General features: G+C 36.9%; 1 protein-coding gene across 3 annotated transcripts in view; it reads right to left on the bottom strand.

Moving 5' to 3' along the window:
- Pi3K68D (phosphatidylinositol-4-phosphate 3-kinase catalytic subunit Pi3K68D) overlaps nt 1–13,912 on the bottom strand; it is a 408,362-nt gene continuing 394,450 nt past the window's right edge. For all 3 annotated transcript variants that reach the window (XM_081737759.1, XM_081737760.1, XM_081737761.1), the window contains exon 26: nt 1–5,406. In XM_081737759.1, coding sequence (XP_081593885.1) covers nt 5,230–5,406 — 177 coding nt within the window. In that variant the 3' untranslated portion in view covers nt 1–5,229. The remainder of the gene's footprint in view (nt 5,407–13,912) is intronic.

Raw genomic sequence — 13,912 nt, 5'->3', positions numbered from 1 at the left:
TACATGTATTTAGTGCAAACCTTGCTATCCTAAATTATAAACTACATGGTTCCTATTACCGTGAGTGAGAGAGAGGAGAGAGAGAGAGAGAGAGAGAGAGAGAGAGAGAGAAAGAGAAAGAGAATACATCGTTAGCAATTGAGTACAACTTCAAACCCATTCCTGGAATCTATTTGAGTGCAATTTTCTGTTCTTAAACAGAGGGTGTTAATTTTTAAAACAAACATTAGTGCTGTACGTAGAAGTTCGTCAAAGGTGAGATTTAAGCTTTCATGTTCATATGTATTCAGGAGTTTGTATACATATCTCAATACAGTAAAGTTCATTTCTGGATATCATCTTGCTCAACGGGGAAGGGGGAAATTATAACCCCAAACCCCAAGATGCGTGCGCTACTGGACAATACTATACTCGTAAGTTAATTCAACCTGTTCAACAATATATACTTGATCATTTCAACGCGATATCTTAGTGATTAACGTAGTCATTCTTAAACTATTACAACGAATTAGGTACGAAATATCCATTTGCACACCTGCATGGAAAAATGGACAGTCGCATACATGGTTAAATATTTTAAACAATTAAAACCAACACGTGAGACATTATTATGACAACCTGATTCTGCACTTGTTCAAAAATTTTACATTCATTTTTTTTTTTTTAAGGAGCTATTCTATTACGTTGACGAAGTTCAATCCCTGATTGTCTCTGGTCGGGAAGACATTCATGGGGTACAATCGCTGTGAACATTATGGAATAGCCCCTTTCCAAACAGGAACAAAGAAGAATTGACCCAGAATGGCGCCCGAACAGGGACAAACAGGGATTAAACCACATGAACGTTATAGAATGGCTCCTTCCCGAACAGAAACAAACTAGTATTGAACCCAGGATATGTCATAACGTTGCGGAGGCTTACGGTTCCCGAGTTATGGGGAGTTTAAGTTTGCGTCATATTATGCAAAGCAAAAACCCATGTACACCAAACTCATTTGATCGGGATCAAACTTCACGTCATGTATTCCAAAACAAAACTTAAACCGAACTCATTTGTCTGGAATCAAACTTGGTACGGTGGTAAACATTGATCTGTTTATTAGCGTGTGAAATATTGTGTTGTACAGTGTTTGGGTTCCTAGAGTTATGCATAATCGAATTTTTAAATCATTGGACATAGCAAATACAAAGTAAATATCGTTTAAATAGCAAACAAAGGCCCGTCTTGGACTGAAAAAATACAAAATCGAATGGAGGACGATTTTTTTTTTTTTTTTTTTTTTTTTTTTTTACGGTTATGGATATTTTACTCGTTTGTTTTCTTAATCTTAAAGAGCGTATACTCTCGCTATTATTACGGTTCAAATTGATGTTACCTCAAAACTTTGCATACTAATATATACCAAACATTTTTTCTTTCCATTTCTAGTCCTCCCAGTAGGTCTAATGGCTAGCGTACGTGTTCTTGGTACACGTGGATTCAAGTTCGATTCCCAGAAGGAGAGCACTGAAATTTGAACGCATTAAAGTGGTCAGGATTCTATCTTAAATTGTAGGTCTACATCTCATATAGCGTCGGTACTGAAAAAGTACGCTAAACTTTAACAAACAAGCTTTCCAACTCTATCAGCATCGATTCTCCTATCACTCTGTTTCCACATGATTCTTAAGCTATAAACAAATATTGTATTGTTTAAAACATAATTATAGATTTGTTATCGTAAATACATGGTTTCTCTGCTTTCAGTAACATTACTGTATCTTTAATTTACAAGAAACTGCACTCAAATCGGCCAACATTACATACTTGATCATTCCAAAGCGCTCTGGGTATCTCCATTAATAATTAACAAACATTGTTTACTGAATCACCACAATTAATTTAGCTATAAAATATTCATTTACTTAGCTACTGAAAGGCAATCTATGAGAACGTTTACACAATTCATTTTATCGGTACAGATACACTATCTACCTTTCACAGTTAATTCGAAACATAAAATTAAGAATGTATTATTATTATTATTTGAAATATGGACAGAAAGACAGAAAAAAAGGACTACGAAATTAATTAATTAAACATTTAACAATCTTAAGAGTAAAGTTTCAAAATTACAACACAAACGATACATACAAAACCAGAAAAAGCTAGTTAGGGAAGTCACATGGGTAAAACTTTCCAGTTTTATTGCTTAAAACGATAAATAATAATAATAATAATAATAATAATCTTGTATATCAATTAGACCAAGTAAATTTAATTCTTTATGTTTAAAGCGATAAAATTTAAAGTTTTACCGACGTGACTTCCCTTACAAGTCGCCTCTGACAAAACAGATCTATTTTTATTTCGAGTAGAGGTCAGTCACTGGATGTGGTCACTGCTTAGCAAACCAGGAGTCACTATTTGATCAGCTGAACAATTTGATTCGCTAAATTTGCGTGATTATAAATATATTTATAAAGATGAATATCCAACAATTAATTAATTTGGATGATTATTATACGGTAAAAATCCCTACAAATAAATTGATCAAAACACACAAAAATTCACCGACTTTTCAACTGCATTGTACAAGCGGCATGCACATTTTTTGAACAAATTCATATAAACATGTTAATAACACAAATATAATATCAAACATTCATTGTTCCACTAAATTTAATAATAATCATAATGATATACAATTTACATTCAATATTTTAAATAAATAATTTTTAAAAATAATTTTCAATTTGTATATGTACATTTCATTTTTTTCAAATTAGGACTTAAAAAATTAATAACTTTCTACATAAATAGAATAATTAAGAGTAATTCAGAGCAAATTTCACATTTTTCTTTTTCAAGCTTAACGCAAAATTTGGAGGACACAACATTCTAGAGAGAACATACTACGAAGGACAGGTTATTTGTAGACGAAAAATGTGTCGTGATAGTATTACGGCGTCATGCTCTGTTCACGACGCCATTTCTCTGCTATAAACAGCGTTTATGAAACTGTAATACAGATAGCACATTCTTTTAAAAAGAATATTAACCACTAAACCGTTCAAATGTCCCATTTATTGCCTTACTGGAATTCAACAAACCAAGTTTGCTGCTATCCTTAGCCGGTCTCAAATAGAAAAAAAAAAAATATTTCTGAATATATATATATATTTACACGCTGTTCACCATAGGCCTTAAAAAGAAAAAGATAGCTTTAACTCACGGGTGGTCACCTTCCCAAACACTCGCTATGATACAAATTTAGAAATTACATTTACACACAAGTAATACAATACACACTATGTATAATCTTCCGTGTTGCAATTATGTAAGGATGAACGTTACTGGGGTCTGCGATGTTACCAAATATCAAATATGAAATAAAGTGTATTAGAAAGAAATTGTTCCCATCTTGCATCCCGAACTATAGAATCACAACAGCATACAGTTTCAAAATATATTTGGACTCTTTCTTAAAGCATTTTCTATTACTATACAGTCCTTTAAAATATAGTGATTAGTTCTGTCCATTTATAAAAAAACACCCAAGCTTCAATGAGGAGGCGGAGGGGGGGGGGGGACCTTTCCAAAGAGGAAAATAATTGGATCCAATCTACACTATATGAAAATTACTTTGGTTAAAGACGGAAACACTGGATCACATGAAAAGTACAAGCCAGAAATATATTTTACCTCTGTAAGTAGACGGTTCTTCTCAGTTAACTGCGATAATTACGAACTGTCGAAGAGTAGGACGTATTATCACTAATAATGATAGTGGAGACTTTTAACGAAAATATTTCTCATAGAGTGAGGATTGAATTAACATCTTCCTCTTCATAAAGGTTTCGTGTTGAAGCGTGGGTTCACGGGTACTATATCTATGTTTTAGTAGGAGGTGTAATAATAAAAGATGCATTGATAAAGAGTCCAGTGATGTGTTGAAATAGTATGCTTTTCTGATTGTATAGTTCGGGATGCATCCAATAGCTTCCACCAGAAACTATCAGACCAAATGCTGCATCTTATACACTATGAGGATAACTAGAAAATTGATCTTGGTTATCTGAGCGAAGACTCCTTACATAATCATAATATGGAATATTTTAAACCGTGAAATGTGTTTGTATATAATTGTGTTTTGTATATATTATTCATAGTTACGTATATATGTACTTGCTATTTTCAAGTTTTTAAATGAGTATTTCGAAAGCCGACGACCATTAAGAAGTTAAAACAATGACTATAGTTGTTACTTTGGAAAAGGACAAAAGTGGACAACGTTTACTGGCTGCGGGTAGCAGAAGAATTGGTTGTTGATATAACACTATAAAGAAATCAAAGGTCATATAATTATGCTAGCGATCGTCCACGATAACCTACCACTGTATTGCCTAATACGTTTATAGTTCTGTAACTATATCCTTCAAATTTTGACCCTCCTTTAGTTTTTAGACCAGCCCAGTTTGTCGAAAATTTTAATTGCAATAACTCTCAACGTTTTTCATTTTTTTTTTCAATTTTAAAATAGCTAAACATAGCACTGAATAATAATGCATTTACAATTATACAATAATAAATATATATATATATACACACACACACACACACATACACAACACACTATTTATCCAATAAAAAGGAATAAATTTTACTGTCAAGTGGTAACTCCTTTCTGTTTTACTCTTTTAGATGTCTTTATATAATAGATAGTGAAAACTAAAAATTAATTATACACAATTCTACACTATTGTGATCCTCGAAGCAAGCAAAACACTGCTTCAATACCACACTATAAAAATACACTTCTATTTTTGCCTTTGCTTATACTAGTGCTTATTAATTATTAAGATTTTATACATGAACACGTTGTATAAAAAACTTTGTGCTTTGCAGTGAACAGAGGCCGCCTTGATATACACTTTCATTCTGTATACATACAGAACTAGGCAGATATACTGGAATTTTCGGTATAATATTTGCAGAAAAAGAATTATGTATATATATATATAAACTGTTACAAATTATATATGAATATAATGGGAGTAGAAAAAATTCAACAATTATACCCCGATGTGTATGTACAGTCAAAGATTCCACAACAGTGATATCAACATGTGTTTCTGATTGTACAAATATAGATATGTTAATACAGACAACAAGAGTTAAACATCACATTTATATAATAACGTCATTCAGTCTTTGTAGTTTTGTTTCAGAAGTTTTCTTTGTTTGCTTTACTTATGAACATTCCCCAACGAATACCACTCCATATTTTCTTTCCGAAGGTCTATTTCTCGCAGAGGAATGGTGACACCACCCAGAAATTCGTTCTCCTGCAACGGGTCATGATTCCACACTGTTGCTTGAAGGACTTTGTTACACACGTTCTCCAGAGGCATACGATACTCCAACTGTATAAGGAAAAGCACAATTAGAATTTTTTTTCCATAGCGGCAACTGATTAAATTAAATTAAATTAATAATAATAATAAATATTGCACAGAAAAATAACTCAATTTTACAAACTATCGTGTTTTATTATACAGAAAGAGTGAAACACGGAATGACTGGAACCGGAACTCGAACCCGTGATCTCTGGCATACCGTACCACCACTACCTTACCCAATCCGCTCCCAGAACAACCACACATTGTCACCATTTACTCCATAGGATGGCAATCCAAATAGAGGAAATAGCACGTGAAATAGCCATTAATTGAATTTTTCTTCCGAGCGTTAACGAACAAACAAGTTATCACAAATGATACCTTCTTCCACCGCTAACTACACATAGAAGAAAATTCAAGTAATGACATTAAATTAAGACAAGAAACAGCATCATCGAATATTCAATCAAACACACTAAAATTTGCATTCGTATCAATATACTGCACCATGCACATAACGCAAAGAACATGAGGCAGAATCTTAAAGACGCAACTATAGGGAATAATACGCACGAGTTGAGTCCAATATTTAATAAACTAACATACTTACATATTCCTTGAGATGGGCATATACATTTCTAAACTAAGAAAAATGTATTGTTAAGCTAAATTGTCTCAGATGAACGTTGATATTAACCCTTTACTGTTTTTTGTTACCATATGGTTACAACATAATCGAACTTGTCTAACGTGAACGCTAATTCAATATTCCGTTGTTGGTCATTGTTACCATATGGCTGCACCTTTCCGCTTCGTACGCTGACTCGTTCTGACACCTTGTAGTGGGTTCGTGTATCTTTATGTGGGAAAGATGTGTTGTGTTTGTTAGTAGAAGCCAGAATTCACAGAGGGTGAAGAGGAAATATTCCTGGTTGTTAGGTAAGTAACAGTAATTTTGTTTTGTTGACTTGTAGTTGTTTATAAAGCCTAATTGAAAGATTTTAAATTTAATTTTATCAATTATATCAATTTATGAGTACGTTTAGGGTTGTTAAACCTCGCGTAACCATATGGTTACATTGTTCAATGAGGGAATAAAATTATATTATTTATTGAACTGTATTCTTCGCGATTTTATGTACAAGTGTATTTACTGAATTGTTTATATTCATACATGAAAGAAATGCTTTATCTGTCTTTACTCTGTGAAATTTTCCATATTACAGTTTGGTTCATCAATTTGTTTCATTAAGGCGTGTCCATTTTCATTTTCGGACTTCGTAAATCTAGTGAACTGTGATCAGGGGCGTTGTCAGTAAAGGTTTTGTTGGTATTACACCATTTCTAATAATACTTTTATATAGGATATCGTTAAATGTAAATGTGTTTTAGGTACAATTTGTGTACCCCTTTTTCTTTTACCCAGATCTATCCTGAACGCTGATCTATGAGAAATAAATTTATAGCTTACTGACTTATTATATTTTTTAGTTTGTTCATTTCAGAGTTCAGTTAGTCGTCGCTCAAAATGGATGGGGATGGTATCTCGGTCAATGTATTTTACGAAAAAGTCTTACGGAGCAACAGCTGTTATATCCGATTCATCGCAGTTGCCTGACATTGATTCGTCGGAATCCGATGAAGACCTAAGTTCCTCAAGATCAAGATTATGTACCTGACAGTGAGGTATGTTGAATCATTTAGCACCTATATATGTTTATGCATCTCGTAGAAGTATTCTGCTGTTGCAAATTTTCTTTGTGTTGCTGCTAAATTTTAGCATATTATATGCTTGATATTGAATATACATTTCAAAACTACTAGTAGAAAGAAATTGGATAAAAACCCTTCCCTTTTTGTTTCCTACATTTTCACTATTCTTGTCCTTTGGCGTAATATCTATAACTTGCTACTGGTATTTTCAGTAAATTCTATGTAACATAATACAATTTTAAATCACGTTCTTTGAATCCAGATATTCACCAAAATCTATTTCATGTTTGAAGGTTTTACTTCATAAAAAAAAAACATCGAAAAATATCTGATTTAGAATAATTTTACCTTTGTTTCTTTTTTCAGAATAATAGCATTCCGAAAGGTCTTACATCTCTACCGGATGACATAACCGATTCTGATGCTGACTCTGAAGTTTCAAAGAAAAAATGCATGTTTAGTGCCTAGCCATTATCAAACGATAAAACAAACATATAGGGGCAGTGGATAAATCAAATATGCTAACTATAATTTATCGTACAATGAAAGCCAAACATTGGTACCTCAAAATCTTCGGCTACATCCTAGACTTGGCTGTAGTAAAAGCTGACTGATATGCAGGAGAGACCGTAAAATGGTTAGAGAATTACATATACGGTTGAAGGTATATCGTTCTGATATTACCTACGCACTTGCTACGTGTGGGAAACCAAAGAGAGGATGATCCTCTGTAGAATCGACAATAGAACCGCAAGGAAAGACAGGTCAACCACTGAAAACTTCGCCCGAGTGATGATACTACAACAGATAATATACCCCACTGGCCTATCCATACGTCTAAATGAAGGTGCCGGTTTAGAAATATGGTACTAGTCGAATTACGTGCATGAAATGTGATGCAAGGTTGTCTTTTACTGAAATAAAAACAAAAACTGCTTTCTGGTATTCCATTCGTAGAAACTAACTATACTGCTCTAAAAATTTTATTATATGGTAAAGAAATATGTCCATAAGCACTACATTACAGTGCAAGAAAACATCCAATACCATAACCATTATTTGTAATTTATTTAGTCCAAATAAATACACTGTCATTTTTATACTAACTTGCACGCAAAAAAGTCACCATTATTTCTTGACAAGTGGCTGTAAGTTGTAATTATATGCCCCAGATATTTGATAACATGACTATTTAGGAGCTGTAACACAAAAGTATTGTTTGTAATTGAACACGGTTTAAAACATATTCAGTATTTTGCAACTGGACTCATATCAATTTACTATCGTACTGCTCTAGTAGAAATGGTTTTTACATAACAAGCACACCATATTGACCAATGTTACCATATGGTTACAACTATGAATACAGGCATATTGTACAATGTAACCATATGGTAACAATTCATAACTCGAAGAGTTTTGGCGGGAAAATTTTCAAAATCAGTAGAGATGATATAGAGTGCCTATATATCATCCTGTACAAGTTTGAGATTTTTTGGTCAACTGTAAGTCATAGTGAACAGTAAAGGGTTAATGTTATAGATTTTCAAATCAATTTAGTGGGCAGCGTTTTTTCAAATTCTGTTAGCTTCGTGGTTACATGGCGCCAATTGAGATTGCTTCCCGCGGATTCTCTCATGTTTTCGTAGTTTGCGCGAGCTCCGCCTACCAGATGACGTAATCACAGGTAAAGCTGTGATTGGCTGCCGTTGGTTGCCAAGGCCATATCGTCTGCAGGACGTCGCTATCCGTGTGAGGATGCATAGCGCTGTTGTGAATGTAGCAGTCTTTTTAAAATAAAAGGAAAGTAAATTGTCTGAACTGGATACATCAAAAATAATGCACAAATAAGTTTATCACAACATCTTCTCATCCCTGAAGTCTGCGTTCTTTCACTCAGACAAAAGGCATGGTACACTAAAGATCCTGGGTTCGAGTTCCGGTCTAGTCATGTACTTTGTGTATCATTGAATTCGCACCTACAGAGAATTCGGTGTGTTAAAAATCGGTTGTTTCCTTCTTTCATTAATATACGATATTTTAGTTCTTTTTTAAAAAAATCATTGTTTTTCTGCGTATTACACTGCTCCACAAAACTTAAGCAACCCGAGAGAACGTGGTATAAGTGACGTGTGGGGTCCATTCAACACTGGTTAGTGACATGCACATACACAGAGACATACAAGCAAGGCGAGCACCCACCCTATATCATAATCAACACCGTTGCAAGCGCGGTGAACAAATTATGCCATGAGGCGTACACCACAGCCCAGTAGTGTCCGAGGCTCCAAGCATTGAGTTAGTGGTTCTTGTGTGGGGTACACACCTTGCAATGGCTGGTAGACGACATTTGAGTGACTTTGACCGCGGGCGAATAAATAGTCGGTTGGAATTGGGCCGATCGCAAGTGGAAATGGCGCAGGAATTCAACGTGAACAAAAAATTGTGTCGAGGCTGTGGAGTCGCTTCCAAAATGGAGGTGAAGTCAATAGACGTCATGGAAGAGGCCGTCCGAAGAAGACGTCGGCCGTCGATGACCGATTTCTCACAATTGCTGCCAAACGTAACCGTCAAGTTTCGTGCTCTCAACTGGCCAATGAGTTGTTTCAGGCTACAGGACAACGCGTGAGTCGTGAAACTGTTCGTTGGCGGCTCAATAGAGCAGGACTGTATGCAAGAAGGCCTGTGCTGTGTGTGCCATTGAAACTGGAGCACAAATGTGCGCGTTACACATGGTGTCAGGAACATGTTGCGTGGGGGGAACACCAGTGGGGGCGTGTCATGTTCTCCGATGAGTCGAGGTTCAGCCTGTCGTCTTATTCTGGTCGGACTTTAGTGTGGAGAGAGCCAGGAACACGCTATCATCCAAACTTCATTGCTGAACGGCCGTCCTATGGCGGTGGTTCCATTATGGTGTGGAGTGGAATTATGCTGGATGGGAAAACGGACCTCCATATTGTGTAACATGGCACTTTGACAGCACAACGGTACCGGGATGACATTCTCAATACACATGTGCGCAATTTCCGCGGAGCATTTGGCCCAGACTTCCTATTCATGGATGACAATGCCCGCCCACACCTTGCACATCTTGTGTCTGAGTATCTGGAGTGCGAAAATATTACGCGTATTGCATGGTCTGCATATTCGCCGGACTTGAAACCCATCGAGCATGTGTGGGATGCTCTTAGGCGGCGAATAGCGCAGCGCAGTCCACCAGCACGCACTCTCCCTGATCTGCAAACAGCTCTCCTCGAGGAGTGGCGCCATCTGCCACAAGACTTGATCAACACTCTGATTTGCAACATGGAGGCCAGATATCGTGCCTGTATAGCTGTTCGTGGTGGTCACACGCCATATTGACTGTCTATGCCCTCGCACAATCCAGCTTCACCTGTTGAGGTATCGTTGTGCCGAACTTTTTGGTCACTCTGTACATCCTAACTGTATTGTTCGTCTTCACTTTTGTTGCATTGTGCATCTGGACCCTCTAGTTGTTCATTATACTTGGTTCAGTGTTCGTGTCGTTTTATTTTCTGCCACTTTCTTCGAGTTGCTTAAGTTTTGTGGAGCAGTGTAGATAATAGTTGAATAAATTTGTTTCCAGTAATTAAGTGAGAGGTGAGATCTAGTGCTAGGAAACTATTACTACAAATCCTATTTACAAATGGCAAACATGTCAATGACTAATATTAATTAGCAATAGTAAACAATCATTGCTGCCTGACACCTACAGACGTCGCTATCGTCCAGGCCATTTGCCTACTTAAAACTGTTGTGCCGATTTAATATATTTTTTAAATGCCTTGTATGAAGTTAATTATTTCGAAATAGAGCGAGACTCGTAACTACAATTAAATTTGAGCGTTAATATTTATGCATTTCTATACAGTAATATATGAGGTGTGTTCAAAAATATATTTATTGACAAAAATATATGTTTTGATTTGGAAATCCGGAACACTACTCCCTTTTAAAGTAGTCTCCTTGTGATGTGTACCCCATAGGATGGTGATCCAAGTAGAGTAAGCATTACATTAGATAGTCACTGATCGAATATTTCACCCGAGCGTTAACGACGAAACAAGTTATCACTAGAGTAATAGCTTCTTTCACCGCTAACCACACACAGGCAAAAATTCAAACAACAACCTTAAAATTATGAACAGAATAACACTTCAGCACCATTTGAACTGAAAAAGAATATAAAATAATGAAAATTCGTTCATATCAATATATTGCACCATGCACACCAAAATGAAGAACACAAGGTGACAATTTACGGGTCAGAATAACGCCAATGATACGCATAAAACAGTGATTATATTTGATACTAAGCTTGATACTTACATCTCTTCAAATGACATGAACAAATTGTATCAATATAAAATGTGGATGTCTTCTGATTACAAAAATATAAATGGATATGCAAAACTTTACATTTGTTATGTGAACCGTTTGTCGCAGCGAGTATGAAAAGCTTCCTTTCGAAGAATATCTTGGGGCCCAATGCCGGCTACATCAAGCAAGCAGCTTCCTCTTTGTCCCCGCTGCTCATGTGAGTCCAACCTACCAAAGTGACGTAAGCACAGGTAGGACTGTGATTAGCTACTGTCGATGGCCAAGGCCGTCGGCTGCTTCGTCTGCCTCGTTGCTGATATACATCGGTTGCGAGAATGTACAACGATTAGTTACACTATTTGTTTAAAGGTAGCTGCCTTCTAAAATAAAAGGATTAAATTGTCTGAGCTGGGCACACTACAAATAATGCATAAATAAGTTTATTACATCCTTGGTAATGCACACATTTCTAGCGCTCCCGCTATTGTTGTAAACACTTCTGAAACGCAGTTTTTGGAATGGTGAGCAACCATGCCGTCGCATTCCGCACGATGTCTTCTCTTGATTCAAATCTGGTATCTTTTCATGGCATTTTCAGCTTGGGAAATAACCAAGCTGAGCCTGACAACACACAGAAATGTTGTGTTCGACGATGAAAGCCTGAATTAAATTTCGCGGACACTCTCCTCATGCCTAAATTCTTGTTCAAAAATGAATGTACCGATCCGGTTGAATGGTTTCTGATTGGGTATTGCCAAGCTTTTGGTAAAATTTGATGAAATATCGCTACTCAAATTTTTCTATTATTAAAAAAAAAAAAAAAAATCCGACGACTGATCACTACACGTCTTCATTCGTTGGCCGACTGCAAGCGACTGACGCTCCCTGCGGGCAGGAAACAATTCACGACTGCGCATGAGTGTCCCCTCTACATCTATACTGAAGAAAGTCTCCCGTGTTTCATTTGTTTACACACCAGCGACTGAAGCTTTCTGCGGGCAGGAAACAATTCACGACTGCGCATGAGTGTCCCCTCTACATCTATACTGAAGAAAGTCTCCCGTGTTTCATTTGTTTACACACCAGCGACTGAAGCTTTCTGCGGGCAGGAAACAATTCACGACTGCGCATGAGTGTCCCCTCTACATCTATACTGAAGAAAGTCTCCCGTGTTTCATTTGTTTACACACCAGCGACTGAAGCTTTCTGCGGGCAGGAAACAATTCACGACTGCGCATGAGTGTCCCCTCTACATCTATACTGAAGAAAGTCTCCCGTGTTTCATTTGTTTACACACCAGCGACTGAAGCTTTCTGCGGGCAGGAAACAATTCACGACTGCGCATGAGTGTCCCCTCTACATCTATACTGAAGAAAGTCTCCCGTGTTTTATTTGTTTACACACCAGCGACTGAAGCTTTCTGCGGGCAGGAAACAATTCACGACTGCGCATGAGTGTCCCCTCTACATCTATACTGAAGAAAGTCTCCCGTGTTTCATTTGTTTACACACCAGCGACTGAAGCTTTCTGCAGGCAGGAAACAATTCACGACTGCGCATGAGTGTCTCCTCTACATCTATACTGAAGAAAGTCTCCCGTGTTTCATTTGTTTACACACCAGCGACTGAAGCTTTCTGCGGGCAGGAAACAATTCACGACTGCGCATGAGTGTCCCCTCTACATCTATACTGAAGAAAGTCTCCCGTGTTTCATGTGTTTACACACCAGCGACTGAAGCTTTCTGCGGGCAGGAAACAATTCACGACTGCGCATGAGTGTCCCCTCTACATCTATACTGAAGAAAGTCTCCCGTGTTTCATTTGTTTACACACCAGCGACTGAAGCTTTCTGCGGGCAGGAAACAATTCACGACTGCGCATGAGTGTCCTCTCTACATCTATACTGAAGAAAGTCTCCCGTGTTTCATTTGTTTACACACCAGCGACTGAAGCTTTCTGCGGGCAGGAAACAATTCACGACTGCGCATGAGTGTCCTCTCTACATCTATACTGAAGAAAGTCTCCCGTGTTTCATTTGTTTACACACCAGCAACTGAAGCTTTCTGCGGGCAGGAAACAATTCACGACTGCGCATGAGTGTCCCTCTATATCTACACTGAAGAAAATCTCTCGCGGTTTCATTGGTGTACGGGGAAAAAATAAGGATCGATACTTTTTGAACACACCTCGTATTATGGCGATTTAATTGTAACTTATAAACTGTATTGTTTCGATTGAATTATACAGAACATAGTTAACGAATCTCTCAAGATGTTATGGTTCATAATTAGAAGTGGAAAGGAATTTAACAATAGTACTACACTACCAAAAATGTATTATGCCTATGTCCGATCAAAACTGGAATATGCTGCTGTGATCTGGAACCCGACACAACAGCAATACCGACACCAACTGGAAAACGTCCAATCTAAATTTATCAAATATTTGACGTACAAGAGAGCTGGAATCTATCCATA

Source organism: Thermobia domestica, chromosome 14 (genome assembly GCF_964235325.1).
Source record: "Thermobia domestica chromosome 14, izTheDome1.hap1.1, whole genome shotgun sequence".
Taxonomy (NCBI): domain Eukaryota; kingdom Metazoa; phylum Arthropoda; class Insecta; order Zygentoma; family Lepismatidae; genus Thermobia; species Thermobia domestica.
The sequence above is the reverse complement of the archived record's forward strand: the minus strand, read 5'-3'. Positions and strand labels throughout refer to the sequence as shown.